Source organism: Penicillium waksmanii (assembly GCF_028829765.1).
Source record: "Penicillium waksmanii strain IBT 27052 chromosome Unknown utg000007l:1.0-4314555.0:1.0-4317578.0, whole genome shotgun sequence".
Taxonomy (NCBI): Eukaryota; Fungi; Ascomycota; class Eurotiomycetes; order Eurotiales; family Aspergillaceae; genus Penicillium; species Penicillium waksmanii.
In genome coordinates, this window is record NW_026643253.1 from 3026349 (window position 1) to 3041306 (window position 14958).

Consider the following 14958-nt stretch of genomic DNA (forward strand, 5'->3'; position numbering starts at 1 on the left):
GCGAAGAAATCAATAAAGAACTCCCGCCAAACTCCTGCCAATGGGGAAACGCAGAATTAGATCAAAGACTCTGGAAACAGGGCAGTGGATGGTGCGGCGTATTCAATGCCTCAATCACTGTAGAAGGGGGGGTATATCAGCTCTTGAGAGCCTCCAGGCGGCCTCGCATCTCATCGAGAGTCTTCTCTTGATCTTCAAATTCGGGCTCCTCGGCAACTGGGGCCTCCTCTGCAATTGGCTCGGTGGGCTTGGCGGGTGCTTGGGAGAGTTTGCCCTGCAAAACCTCTTGCAAGATCTTGTCCACCTCTTCTTCTGCCTCCTCATACTCATCTTCAAATAGCTCATCGTTGGGGATTGCGTCATCAATGACTTCCTCAATAATACCGGCTCGGACTAACTCGGACGATAGTTGGTGCATCGTAGATGACAGCTCCGGTAAGCGCACCAGCGTGTTCACATCTTTCATGATTCCCGTAGACTTCTGGAGGCTGCCCTGGATCTTGCGCACAGAAAAGGCCTCGTTCACCTGCATCCCGACACTCTGTAACTGGGCCCGGCTTGTATTCAAACGGGTGGTTTGTTTCCGAATTCTCATAAGCTCCCGCGCAAAGGTCTTGGTTTCGCTTGTTGCCTGTTTAGCCTGTGAGGGGTTTCGTTGCGCTCGTTTGGATGAATTGATGATGTGTTGACGGGTTTTGGTATCGAGACTTTTGAGATGGGCGAGATCACGGTCGAGTTGTCTAGTATTTGCGCGAATGAGGGTATTGCATTTTCTCATCTGGCCGGGCGAGTCGTCGTCAGCCGCTTTCTCTTGAAGCAAGTTCGCCACAGATTAGACAGACTTACCTGGACCGCAGGATCGGGCCCAAAGAAAACAGCCTTCAAGGACTCCATGGTCGTAGAAATTGCAGCTTTAGGAGCTGCGAAAAATGACAAGGTTAATCGGCTTCTCCAAAAGGCCGATCGATAGCAATCGATTTGCGAGCACTGGGTTCGTGGTATTCAACGTGGGGGGTGAGGAGAGATGCGCCCAGGTGTATTATCCTCCCACCGATATGTGTGAGAGTTGTGACAGAGTCACAGATACTGTTCCAAAAGTGAGCTTCAATCAAAGCCAGGCGGACCACCAGACTGCTCGACCCTTCTCTGTTGCGTCTTATCAGTTCGGCGATGCCTGCGGCCACCACCCGAGGAGGGGCGTGGGGAGCCATTCCTGCTGAGTCAGCTTACTCATGCCTCAGGCCCCCAATATGACAAGGCAAACAAGGCAAACAGGAGTGCCAGTATTCCAGTACCTTCTAGCAGTGTGAATGCGGGCGCCAATGCGTCTTTGAAGTGAGCTGCTTCCCTTCCCCAACCACACACCTCCATCTCTTCTCCCAGTTCTTTCTTCATCTCCATCTCTATACTACTCTAATCTATCCCCTTTCTCACTCCTCACCTCTCACCAAAATGTCCGGAACTGTCCACCCCGAAGGTACGTTTTGTGTTAGCTCGACTTCCCCGCTCCGAACAACTTGACCTCTGCACATTTTGCGCGATCAGCCCGTGATGACGTTATCTGATTGCATGGGCCATGTTGTAACCTGGAGCATGGGACAGTCTCCAATGCTGTATCCCATGAATTGAAAGACCTGAGAAAAGCTAACTTGATCACCGGGTAGTTACCTGGGCCCAGCGCTCCTCCGACTCGGATCCCGAGCGCAACTACCTCTACGTGAACCTGAAGACTGCCGATGTCCCCAAGGCCGATGCTAAGCTGAGCATCACCCCCAACAATGTCTCCTTCACCGGCCCCTCCGGCAAGGGCGTCACCTACTCTGTCTCTCTGGACCTGTTCGGCGAAATCGACCCTGAGAACAGCAAGTCCAACCACACCGACCGTGAGGTCGAGCTCGTTCTGCGCAAGAAGGAGCTGAAGACGGAGTACTGGCCCCGTCTGCTCAAGGAGAACAAGAAGGTTCACTTCCTGAAGACCGATTTCGACAAGGTATGACCTGCATCATGGGAAGCGGGGTAATTTTGGCGATTGACGATTGGCTAACGAAATTCTCAGTGGGTTGATGAGGACGAGCAGGATGAGGCTACTGAGGACGACTATGCCAACAACTTCGGCGGCATGGGTGGTGGTGGCGGCGAGGAGGGTGGCCTGAGCAACATTGACTTCTCCAAGCTCGGTGGCATGGGTGGTGCTGGTGGCATGCCCGACCTGAGCGCTCTGGCCGGTGGCATGCCCGGCATGCCCGGTGGCATGGGCGGAGCTGGAGATGACGAGGGCGAGGATGACGATGTAAGTGATTCAATTATATTCCGCAGATCTCCCATATTTGCATTGTGATACGGACGGATTGCTAATGATATGAACAGGAGGAACTTCCCGAGCTGGAGGAGGCCGACCAAAAGTCGTCCAAAATCCAGGAGGTCTCTTAAATGTCCTAACATGTAACCCCTCCCTCTCTCTCTCTCTCTCTACAGAAGCTATGACGACCAGAAATGAAAAATACCGGTGCTTTTGAGGCGCCAGTGGGAAGGTGTGCCGGAGATTTTGGTTTTGCTTTAAATTTCCTCGATTGTTTGTAGAGCACAGCGACCAGGCTCAAGTTTGCTACTGGCAAGTGCGTGGCCTTATACATGTGTAGATCACGAATGTGAGGAGCCTTCCTGATGAATGAATGCGGTGCCTATTTTTCAATTCTTCAATTTTCAATTCTTTTCATTTTCAGATCTTTTCAGTGGTCTTCCACCAGGGCACAAAGGATCACCTTGTAAAGACAGTATTTCTACGAGATACTGCCACCAAAGAATCACCTAATATGTACTCGTAGTGTACGTAGTCTGTATGTTACCCAGGCCCAAAGTCGAGCAGTTAGGGTTCTGCTCGAGTCCTCCACTGCGCACTGTGCGTCCACTTAATTGGGGCGATGACGCAAAGGGTCGACCAGCCGAGAGCGTCAAGTCACCACGAGGGAGATATTGAATTGGTATATACCCTAGGTAGATACAGAATCTTGAAAGTCTCATTGATGTTCATTTTATTTTTCAAAATCGAAATTCCATAAGTTGTACAGAAGAGACAAACCAAATCTCTGAAAGATTGTTATACTCGGAGGGCATCGTCATTGGTCAGTGCCCAACTGTTTCCCGCCACACTCACCCCTCGGACTCAGATTTGTGGAGGCTCCTTCAATCTCAGGGCTTTTCAACCTACTCAACCTCTCATACCTCTCACTCATACGCGCCTGGGCCTTCCCGTGTCTTTCTTTTGGCATCTCAGCGTTTTCTTTCCTACCAAGCGACCTCGTCCAACCCGCGCATCTCATCTCACATTTTTATCCCACTTTAAAACCACAAAGCCTAACCAGGCAAACTCGTCACCATGGCTCCCAAGAAGGCCGACCAGCCTAAGAAGAAGAAGACCACCGTTGATGATAAGGTGAGTTTCCCTCAGGATATCCACACAATGTTTCCTTCGTGCAAGAAATCTTTTGCTAACCTTAATTTCCCCCATCATTAGACCTTTGGCATGAAAAACGTACGTCAAAAATTCCGATCCGCCTCACCCCTCCCCTCCCCGCGCAACGATAACACCCTCCCCCGCTCCAATGACGCCCAATCACACTAACCCTCCAACAGAAAAAAGGTGGTGCCGCCAAGAAACAGATTCAACAGCTTCAAGCGCAATCCGTTTCCAACAAGACTCCCGATGACAAGCGGAAAGCCGCTGAGAAACTTCAACTCGCAGCCGAGAAAAAGGCCGCCGAGGATGCCAAGAGGGAGGCAGCAGACCTATTCAAGCCCATCCAGGCCCAAAAAGTGCCCTTCGGTGTCGATCCGAAAACTGTGCTGTGTCTCTTCCACAAGAAGGGTGGTTGTGAGAAGGGCCGCAAGTGCAAGTTCAGTCACGATCTGAACATCGAGCGCAAGGCTGCCAAGAAGGATCTGTACACCGATTCGCGTGATAATGAGGGTGAGGGCGAGGGAGAAGATGAGGAAGGAGGAGGCAAGAAGGCCGACAAGATGGAAGATTGGGACGAGGAGAAGTTGCGCAGTGTTGTGCTCAGCAAGCACGGAAACCCCCGTACGACCACCGACAAGGTCTGCAAATACTTTATCGAGGCCGTTGAGAACCAGAAGTACGGTTGGTTCTGGACTTGTCCGAATGGAGGTAATAAGTGCATGTACAAGCACAGCTTGCCGCCAGGGTACGTGAAGAAGAGATCCAATACAACACTCACATTCATATTGCGCAAACACTGACATCTGCAAATAGATTCGTTCTGAAGACTAAGGAGCAGAAGGCGGCTGAGAAGGCATTGATGGATAAGTCGCCACTTGCTACTCTCACCCTGGAGGACTGGCTCGAGTCTGAGCGTCATAGGTTGACCGGTACTCTCACACCTGTCACCCCGGAGACATTCGCCAAGTGGAAGAAGGAACGTATCGACAAGAAAACAGCCGAGTCAGATGCCCAGAGGGCCAAGGAAGCCACTGGCCGTGCCATGTTCGAGGATGGCGCCTGGAAGGAGGAGGATGAGAGCAGCGACGAGGAGGATGAGTTTGCTGATCTGGTGGAGCAGATGAAGCAAACCCAGCTAGAAAAGGAGAGGCAAGATGCGGAAGAGTTCCTCGAGAGAACTGGCCAGGAGCTTCCCCCCGGTGATGGACGGAGATGCGCTCGCCCAGAAGGCCGAGGCCGAGGCTGCGGCTGCGGATTGATTACATTCTTCTTCTCACGAGACTACTATCATGGGTCTCTAGGCTCTCTTTCCGGCTGGATCTCGGAAAATTCGACTTTTGTCAGTCCGGTTCGTTCTTCACAGGCTCAGATCTGGGTGGCAAGTTGATCGCGCAATCGCAATCGCCTGTCTGACCTGATGCATAGACCATTGGCGTTTTCATGGGCTTTTTCATGTCTCTAGATACCCGGTCAATCACTTGTTGTCCATTAAGCCTTGGGAACCAGGATGTCTTTCCACGTCCTAGGGATTGAGAGTGAGTGAGGGTTATGGCAACAGGGAGGGACAGGATTTAGATCTTCTGTTATTTGTGACGGAAGAATCAACGAACTGAAATATTGTTATGGAGTCTTGCTTTGGGTAGCAAAAAGTCCGTTTATTTCCAGTGTTTGCGTGAGTTAATACGATGATTCCCATTGTTTTTTGCAAAATTTGAAGCCATCGGAGACGTTCCAAGTCTTCTTCCTCTGCTATTTCCATTCTAATGGAAACAAATAAGTGTGCGTAGCATCATGAATTTTTAACGTTTTACCCTTGGAAGTTCTGAACATTCAAAGCACCTAAACATGGGAGCTGATCTCACGGTGCACTGTGACTATCTTCAAGGTTCTCATCCATAGTTTATATAAAATGTTTGCTCGGTACCTGGGCATACTTCGGTAAACCCTTGAATAGGAACTTTGCATCTTCAAGGATAGTATCAGTAGCTTTCAAGTTATGCATGTTCTATTTGGTTGTGTATTTACAACGTTACCTCCCTGGGTATCTCTACAATACTGCTCTAGCCTGGAGCAGTCCATTCTCCAGCATCAGCCCTGCTGTATCTCCTCCGCAACACCCCAAGAGATCTCAAATCCCCGCCCGCCAGCCCCATACGCATGAACTATTTTCTTCCCATCGGCCAACTTTTCCACCTCCATTCGCATCCCGCCTTGGCGAGCAGGTCGGCGTCCCACGATGTCACGAATCACGTCGAACTGACCTCCGCTTTCCGGGGCAAAAGGGAACCATTTACTTGCGTTGGCAAGAAGTCGGGCCCTGATATCGAGGGAAGGATTGGGGTCCCACTCATGGGGTTGCTTGGTACCTCCAATGATGGTTCCCCCATCTAGCGGGCGAGGGATACAGAAGGACCAGGAACCGTCTGTGTTCTGGCGAGTAATTGTTGCAGAGACGGGGTTGCGTACTAGACATGTTTGGCCTGTTCGGCGTCAGTCACTGTTTGAGTACCAGAGGGTCTAACAATATGACTTGTAGCACATACCTCTGATGATGAAAGATTCAGGGTCTTCGAATCCCAGTCCGGAGCAATTAACCACCGTTCTTATATTTTGCGCGAGCGAAAAGGCTTCCTTCACGTTGGCGAGTTTATACTGTTTCGTCTGACCACCCTTGACAATAAATTTACGCAGCATATGCGCGCAGTATACTGGGGAGTTAATCACCCATGTCCCGTATTCGACACCCCATTTCACACCCACAGGCAGCTCATCCCTTGTCAAGCGTCGAAAACCATCCATACTGGCGTAAACGTTGCGCAAACTCTGGGGATCGGAGTATTCTGCAGGCGGTGCTTCGAGGTGCTCGACGCCTTTCACGAACTTGATCCCGGCGGCCGGCTCATCGGCCGCCACTCGTTTGAGGTACTCATATGTTCGCTCTGCTTGGTTTGCTTCTCTAAGGACCTGTGGAGATGAGCCTGGCACGGGTCGATAATGTGCGCCAGCCCAGGGTGATGCGTAGTCGATCGATTCATCGGAGGGGAATTCTCTGGCTACGAGAAGCACAGACTGCGATGGCGAAAGCCGTTGCTGGATGCAGAGGGCAGTTGATAGTCCGATGACACCTGCACTGGAAAGTTCTCATGTTAGTTAGAGGGCATATCATAGGGTAGCTGCAGACAGAAATTGATATGGACCTACCCAATCACGACGATAGTCTCTGGGTTAGCCATGGCAGATCATATGATTTTAGCGGGACCCAAAAATAGACTTGTAGCAGGGTATCGGCTGTGTGGGAAAGGCTGAAGCCGGAGGACCCTCAGCAATGGAATTCTCGTGAGTCATGGGATTGGGATCGGATGGAATCCGGGGAAGATATGAGCCCCGCCATTCCACCCTCCAGTGGTCAGATGATACGCTGCCAATGCGGCATATGGTGGGCCTGCAGTTCATCCAGTATGATGGGTTGGGAGAATGATTGTATGTACTCGTACTTTGTAGAATTCAAGCATAAAAAATAAGCTGTTTATCTCTGTTTCTGTTTATGGAGTACTTAGAATGTAGTCAAATAAAGTGTTCCTAAGGTTGGCGGTGACTTCTCCTCTCCGCCTCTTTCCTCCAATTTCCAACACGACGTCTTAGATGGCGGTGATCACACGTCGCGCAGATTCTGCATCTCAACTTACCTTACCAGGCTCAATTGTGAACTCCTTGTGCTTGATACTCGTACTGTTATCACAAAGGGCCCAAGCTCCTACAGCAACACAGCAAAATGTGCCTGATGTGCATGAGGAACCCGGCGGGTTCCTCCAGGCACATAATCACATCACACAGTGGGGACGAGAACTCTGAACTCCTGAACGGTTCCCAAGCAATTCTCGAGGTGAAATTAAGGGCTCAAAAAACATGCCTCCGGGGCTGGCGGGTGAACTATGTTTTATGACTTTGTGACAATCGGCACGACATCACCGTATGAAACACCCGAGACGGAACGGCCAGAATTCTCCGCAGCAACGATGGACTCCACCAATACCCACCAACAGTTGCTCAATGGTTTCCAGGGCTTGACACTTGGCACGCCTGTTCTCTCCATTTTTCACTGAAAAGGTGAAGCGGCGCTGGCGATTGGCTGCCCGGTGTGATATAGGCGCCGAGGGATCAGCAGTGATGGGATGTGATTGGATGAGTGAGGTGATGAAGGTGCAGCTTGTCAACCACTGCACGGATCCTCGTCACATCAAGTGTCTCAGAACATTCACGGTTTCTTGCATTCGTTTGGTCTCTCGAGTGCGTGATCCTCGAGCCTTGAGGGAAGAGGGTATCAATGAGGGAAACAGACAGAAATGCCCCATGGAATCGAAACATCCTCCTTCGGCAGTTACCAAGGCTGGTCCTCTGCGTGCAACAACAGAGTCCGGGATCGCCTCTCCAGATGTGCAGACATGCAGACTTGTGCTAGACCCACTCGACCGATGATGAGGGTTCCCGTCTGTGATTCGGGAGCCTCCTGCATTGATCTAAACCTATAGCTTTTTTTGCGACCACCCGTTCCGCTCTCTCGTTGGTGCACACTCACAGCATCAGAGCCACGCTGCCCCAGCCACCCAAGGCTCGATCTCACCGTCTCCGCTAATGATGTGATGCTGCAGTCTCCGATCCTGGACACGGGGGTTAGAGTGGATGCTCGAAGTGCTCGGTCGCTTCCCAACCCGCGCACTGTATGGTCGGTCGTGAAATGAAGCGCCTTGCCCTTCGCACCGGGCGCCAACCCCGATTGCTCGATGGCTGGAGATATGGATCGTCTGTTTGGAAAAAAAAGGAGAACTTTGCTTCTGTCCTACCAGCTGTCAGAATTTAACCCCCTGTTCATATCCTGGCTCCACGCGCAGGGAGTGGCGCCAGCTTTTTTATATCGCCTGGCGATATACCAGCGCATATACTTAGGGCGAAGGGTCCCCCGGTCACCAACTTTCCACCCCGCGTCCTGTGTCCTGTCGCAACCTTACGCCCCTCAACGCTAATAATTTGGGAATGTGATAAACGTGGTGCGCAAAGAAAAAGAAAAAGAAAAGAAATTTAATCCTGGTTCCTTCTTCTATCACTTCCCAACATTCACACGCACCCCGGTCTGTTCGCTGTCCGCTCTACCCCATTCTCGCCTGGTCGCATATTCCCTCGCAGCTAGTTTTTGCCTTTATAGGGCCCAGATCATCGCTACAGCTTGCCCGCTCGATTCTCCTGCAGGCACTAAAATCGCGAGGCGTTTCTCATCCCAAATGCCTGGTGCTACCCTAGCCATCTCTTTCTCTTTGCCTTGAGCGGTGCCAACAGGGTCGTGACCGATTAGTAACCTGCCCCTCTGGAGCTGGTCAGGTTCGTGATCTTTCTTCCTTTTTCTTATCCTTTTTGTCTCTTTACACTCTTGAATCCACTGGCCTTGGTGCTACCAAAGTCGGGCAGCTAGCGCTTGCCGAGAAAGCTCGCCCTGCTAGACTCCAATTCCTCCTCTCCGCATGCCCGGAATTTACCCATATGTTAGCAAGGCAAAATGGTTGAATTAACATGGAATAGAAGCTTGCAGCCAGCCTCGCGACCCTCGAGAACCGTAAAAGCAATGGCGCCGCAGCCAGCCCCCCGAGTCTCGTTTCGAGGCCTGCGCTTCGACGGCGTCGCTATTTCTTTATGCCCAAGGCTCGACAATATTATGTCTCCACCATGATACACTAGCAGTGGAGCGGCGCTTTACAAGTCACCAGGAAAAGATCGATTTTATCTCTGTAGACAATGTGAGCGAACGTGGCGCAGGGAGATTGGTTGTGAGCTACGATGTCGGCCAAACGGCGATTGTATGGGATATTTTTACCGGAACCGAGATTGCGCGATTTGCTTCTTTTGAACAGCTGCGAGTTGCGTCATGGATGCGGAATGGGAATGTCGCATTTGGTATGGGCTTTCTGCGCCGATTAAAACTTGAATCTTTTGCTGATGGCAGTGGAATGCAGGTAATGGGAAAGGCGAGGTCATTCTCTTCGAGCCTCCTACCTCCGAACATATATCCGCGCGTACCATCTTCGATCCTATCACATCTCTTGCCCCGGCTACAGATTGTCGTACTTACGCGATCGGGTACGTTTCAATCGCCAGTCGACCTCATGCCATTACGACAGGACTAACAAAATTTAATTAGCTATCAAAATGGATCAATTTTGATTGCCAATCTTCTCCCCAATTCACTATACTCCACACACTGACTACTTCACGTGGGCCATCCCCAATCATTTCAATTGCCTGGCATGCCTCTTCATCAAAACAGAAATCAGACATGTTGGCAACGCAGGCGTCAAATGGCGATTTGAGGGTTTGGAGTGTGGCAAAGCCCCCCCGGGAAAGAGTCGCCCAGGGTAATTCGAGTCTTGAAACGGTCCGACTCAACTTCTGAGGATCCTAAATGGATGTCATGGTCTAAAAATGGTCGAATTGTGCAGTATCTCGAGGGGTGAGTATTATCTTTTTTTAGCACCGCAACCCTTTGGTGATATTTGAGTATGCTGACTCAAGTCTTTCTCTTCTTAGTGAAACATGGTCATGGGACGTTCGAACCAAGCACGTCACCTACGAGCCAATTCCCACAGTAGAAGGCGTACGGGGTCTCGCAAGCTATGGTCCTACAGCCACACTCTTTACTCTTGGTCCCCAAGACACTGTACAACAGTATGACTTGGATAATCCGGCAATGGTTGCAAATGTACAGCATCTCCGATTAAGTTCTCGATCAGGAACATCAGAAGGAAGTCGGTCACGGACAATGTCTCCCAGGAGCTTGCAAGACGCCCCGGAGATTCGGGAACGAGGATCTGGAAGACGAACGCCATATGATACAAATGGGATCGACAGCGCGAAGCAGCAAAGATCGGACCTTGTGAGTCCTGCTTCATCAAGGAGCCGAACAGAATCTGTTAGCTCTAAAGCCTCATCTGGGAGGTACAAGGTCGAGCGACCTTTTTCACCACCTACCCGATCTGCTCAGAGTGGTACTTCCTTTTCGATGACATCCATCGGTCGCGATACACCGCAACCATCCGCCACCTATCCATATGCTTCATCCGTGTCAATGTCATCGGTAAAGAGTTCTCGTGTTGGGTCTCGACTAAGAAACGAAGTCCAGAGGAGCCCCGCAGAGAAGAGTGTTGTCGACTTGTTTCCCTTTATCCGAGCACGACTAAATGATGTTCCTTATAAATCACATCCGCCTATCGATGAGAACCATCTGACACCCGAAGATTTACGACAGCAAATGTTGAATGTTGTATTTGGCTGGGAAGGAGATACCCAAGACCTTATTAGAGATGAGTGTATGTCTCTGTATCAAATCATGGACCCAGGTCTACCTACTAACAAAGCTTTTAGTGGCTCGACACGCACCGGAAAGCCAAAGTGCCGTTCTTTTGGCACAATGGCTTGGTGAGACCGATACGGATCAAATGGCTGGCATGATCAAGCCAGGGCAAGTGACTGGATTTGACTGGATGGTTCTGGCTCTGAGCCAAATGAGTCGACAAGCGCAAGCGAACAAGGTTGGACAGGCATTCGTGCAAAAGCTGCTAGAAATGGGAGACATCCACACCGCAGCCTCTATCCTATTAGGTCTCGGTGACATCAACGACGCTATTGAGGTCTATGTCTCTCAAAATCATTTCATGGAAGCAATCTTGATGACCTGCCTCTTCCTGCCATCGGACTGGCAACGTCAGTCATACCTTGTTCGTCGATGGGGAGAGTATGTTGTTTCGCACTCCCAACAACAACTCGCAATCAGGTGTTTCATGTGCACTGGCGCTGAGCCTACTGAGCCTTGGACCTCTCCGGCTGCTCAACAGGCTGCCTCATTTGCAGAGGTGATTAGAGGAAAGTCACCACTTGCCTCCCCTGACATCAATCAGCCTCATAGCGCAGGCCTACTCGTTCCACCTCCACCTCGCCCAAGATCAGCTTCCAACCAACAACGTCAAGCTGGAAAAGGACCTGCTCTCAAGCTAATCACATCATTCGACCCGCAGCCGCACAACCGCTTCAAATTCCCAGGGTTGAAATCTGATGATCGAACTCCGACAAATGCACCTGGCGTCACCCCAATAGCGGAATCAGCCGTGGCTGACTCGGCTCTGTCTCCTGGGGGCCTTGGGTCGTATAAGCTCAATAATATCCAGAGTTTGAGCCAAGCCATGACTTCACGAACAAATACACCTTCCTTCAATCGCCGACGCCTACCTTCAATTGGAGAGACTCCAGTGGATGTCCATCCTCCGACATTCTCTCGATCAGGATCTTACAACAATGCTAGCGGTTATGGCTCAACATCGGAGAATGAAGACACAAGCGGCCACGAACAAAGTCGAGAGGAACAAAGTGATAGTGGCTTGTTGACACTTTCAGCAACCGTATACAAGCCTGGACAGGACTCGTTGAAGCCAAGTCCTCAGACTGCTGTACAGGCCATGGACAGATTTGCGTCCATCAAGGGACTTCCATCTCCCGCGGCCGGTGTTTTTGAAGCTTTGAAGGATCATTCTGACCTCCGGAATGGCTCGCGTGATCGCAAGCCAAATGGACTCCAGATCGACCTGGTAGATGCTGAAGAGGGTCAGCCAGATCAAAATGACCAGTCAGGTTTACTCCACAGTGCAAAGAGTGCCCATAGCTATGCTTCCACAACCAAGAGCCCGAGTGTTCGAAGCATTGATCAATATATCAGCAGTCTGGACGAGGCAAGCTACCACGTCCATGCAAAGAAAAGTCATGGTCATCGCTCAAACGGCCGCGGGAGACGAAACACAGATGAAACTGCCAGCCAAGGCTCACGCCCTCATCACTCTCGGGAAGCTTCCCAGGAAGTCCGTGGCAGGAATGAGCGTAGATGTATACAGCCAGCCAAGCGATCACCCTCCTCGCCAGTGCCCATGTCACCTGAAGAGCTGGCCCAGTATGAAACCGCAGGCACCGAAAGGGTCGATGAACCCGGAAAGAAGTCACGCTCTCGCGCTAGGAGTTCAAGCAAGATGAGAAATCCAGGGTCACGCAGTCGCCAACGCTCTTCTAGCAAACACGCGACGAATCGCGCTGGGAAAGAGGCATCATCCCGTGGCCGTAGTGTTGATCGTCAAGGATCTACTATGAGATCACCCTCTTCGCCGCTTCCCATGTCGCTGCCTATGACACTTCCCAACCACGAGCCTGTCAAATCGAATGAGACAGATGATCCACTTCGAATTGTTGCCGGGAATCGGGAGCGGCTTCGCTCACAGCACAGAAGTGCCAGTCGCCGCCGTGCAGAGAAAGGAACTAGTTCTAGAAGAGAAGGGTCCACGGAGTCCAGACATCGACCTTCCTACAGCCAACCGGAGATTCGACAAATTCCGGAGCCAGAAATACCTGCTCATCCCGCGGGGTTTGAATTGCTGAGCAGCAAGACATTTGGTCAGGAAGACACCTTCGTCCCTGTGAACAGCCAGGACGTATACGATGCCGACGCCGTTGCTGCCGCCGATGAGGCCCAAGACATAGTGTCTCCCATTGTATCCCCAACGACTCCGTTCGTTAGCCTGGCTGAGAGAAAGAGGAGAGAGTTGGCAGCTGCAGAACTAGAAGCACGCCGCCTCTCACTTTCCCGCAACCCTTCTGCTCCCAACATCCCCTTCCCGGGTGATCTGCAGTCCGCTAGAAGCCCAGTCTCTGTTCGAAGTCCTGTGGAAAGCCCTCCTCCATTTTCGGGCAACTCCTACTTCCCTCGAGTTCCATCTCGAAACAACATCCCTCCGAGCAAGAATTCGCCAGAATACCAAAGTGGATCCGACTCCAGCTCTGGTCGCTCTGGTCCTCCTCTTGGACTCCCAGCAACACCACGAGCAATGCGACACCCCAAATACGGTGGTAATGGCATCGAGCAAGAGCGTCCACCTTCTGTGCCTGCACTTCCCACGGATAGCTATGGCGCAATTCTCCTCTCCGATGCACGATATCAAGGCGAAGCTGAAAGAATTGGTCGGTCAATGTCAGTCCCCATGCCAGAAGGCCAATTCAAGAAATCTGCACCGGTGCCAACGGACATTCCAATGCACCCACGCTTCAACCCCAATCTCCCTCGAAGCCGTTCAAACAGCCGTAGCCGCAACATGGGTCATCGACGCACGAGCTCCGGTGGGTATATCTCTGGTACATCACCGAGCGTCACGGTGAGCATCGAGGAGACAATCGAGGCCGCAATGCAGAGGGGACCATCCGCACATTATATTGAGACCATCCCACCTCCACCTCCACCTCCGATCCTCCCAGAGCTCCAACATCTCAACACACCCCCTCCCCCACCTCCGATCCCCGGATCCAACGACCCCGTCTCGCCTCGTGATTCCTCTGCTACCATTGACGTTGCTATTGAAAACGTAGACATGGGCCGCTTACTCCCTCGTGCAATGACCGCCGCTCCAACATTGAATGCAAGCGAGGCCCGTCAGAGTATCGGCCGGCGCATGTCATTCGATCACCGGCGCAACCGCAGCTCCAACGAGAGCTTCACCAACAAGCTGCGCAGTCTAACCCGCATGCGCAGTAACAGCCGAAGCGTGGAGCCGTGGACAACACACCAATACGAGAACGAAATGCCATACGAAAGTGTGCAGTCGCATACTCTGGCACCCGGACAGAGTTACGGCATCTGATCGAATGACCCCAATCAAACTCTACCTCTGATGACCTTGCATGAATTTTTACACCTACTACCCAACCACATTTGTTTTCAGTTTTGTTTTTGTTTGCCTTTTTCTCTTTTTTCTTGGGCTTCAATAGCGTTATAACATGATTTCCTCTCAACTCTTTCTCCCCTTGGTCATTTATACCCACCCTCGCTATCTAGTTATTTTGTGTTATATATTTTCCTTCGTGAAGTTCTCACTAAGCAAATTGTTTTCCCGGTATTTGGATAACGCCATGGTAGACCCTTAAGGGGTCTTGTTACTTTTCTCGAAATTTTCTTATCGTCATTGGCTCCCCAGACGCGACAGCCAGTCTTCTGGTTAGGGGGAATTCGTGTCAATAAGAACCGAGTATATCTGAAGCCCGACGCGCGAGATGGATGCAACCTGCAAACAACAGAAGTCGAGATCCATCAATCACCATTGATTAAACAATCAAGGCGATCATCATTAATTCACTTGGTAATCGGACCAAGAGACAATACGACAGAATCAACAGCAGATGTTCAAATAGAGGAACAACGCAAGTTTTGGGTGATGAAGCTGTTATATCAGCTGAAGTTGAGTTGAGTTGAGTTGAGCTGAACTGGGTTTTGGAGGCTTGAGGGTATTACGTTGGGTGTTGTCTAAGATTCAGGGCCCAGAGACCATCTATCTAGAGTGGGCAATAAAAGTAGTCAGGACCAACAATTGTATTTTCATTCCGTCCTCCTATATAACAATTTTGTCTTCCGTAAATTCTGTAAGGGTCATCTA

The 14958-nt window shown here is 51.0% G+C and overlaps 5 protein-coding genes across 5 annotated transcripts; 3 read left to right on the top strand and 2 right to left on the bottom strand.

Annotated features, from left to right (window-relative positions):
• Positions 1-136: 136 nt before the first annotated feature.
• N7481_007968 (ESCRT-III subunit protein VPS24) lies at positions 137-894 on the bottom strand (the record flags this gene model as incomplete). The annotated part of the gene is made up of 2 exons (XM_057267187.1): positions 137-808; positions 847-894. The coding sequence occupies 2 exons, from the start codon at positions 892-894 to the stop codon at positions 137-139; spliced, it is 720 nt and encodes a 239-aa protein (XP_057121388.1).
• Positions 895-1452: 558 nt separating this feature from the next.
• wos2 (Hsp90 cochaperone SBA1) lies at positions 1453-2430 on the top strand (the record flags this gene model as incomplete). The annotated part of the gene is made up of 4 exons (XM_057267188.1): positions 1453-1477; positions 1665-1990; positions 2057-2290; positions 2368-2430. 4 exons carry the CDS (start codon positions 1453-1455, stop codon positions 2428-2430), a joined length of 648 nt encoding a protein of 215 aa, XP_057121389.1.
• A 946-nt stretch (positions 2431-3376) lies between these two features.
• On the top strand, positions 3377-4844 carry N7481_007970 (translation machinery-associated protein TMA46; the record flags this gene model as incomplete). Its single annotated transcript, XM_057267189.1, has 4 exons — positions 3377-3433; positions 3515-3532; positions 3634-4202; positions 4271-4844. 4 exons carry the CDS (start codon positions 3377-3379, stop codon positions 4842-4844), a joined length of 1218 nt encoding a protein of 405 aa, XP_057121390.1.
• A 701-nt stretch (positions 4845-5545) lies between these two features.
• Positions 5546-6690, bottom strand: N7481_007971 (FAD-dependent oxidoreductase; the record flags this gene model as incomplete). The annotated part of the gene is made up of 3 exons (XM_057267190.1): positions 5546-5937; positions 6001-6587; positions 6659-6690. 3 exons carry the CDS (start codon positions 6688-6690, stop codon positions 5546-5548), a joined length of 1011 nt encoding a protein of 336 aa, XP_057121391.1.
• Positions 6691-9779: 3089 nt separating this feature from the next.
• On the top strand, positions 9780-14169 carry N7481_007972 (uncharacterized protein; the record flags this gene model as incomplete). The annotated part of the gene is made up of 4 exons (XM_057267191.1): positions 9780-9878; positions 9943-9953; positions 10031-10809; positions 10865-14169. 4 exons carry the CDS (start codon positions 9780-9782, stop codon positions 14167-14169), a joined length of 4194 nt encoding a protein of 1397 aa, XP_057121392.1.
• Positions 14170-14958: the final 789 nt, after the last annotated feature.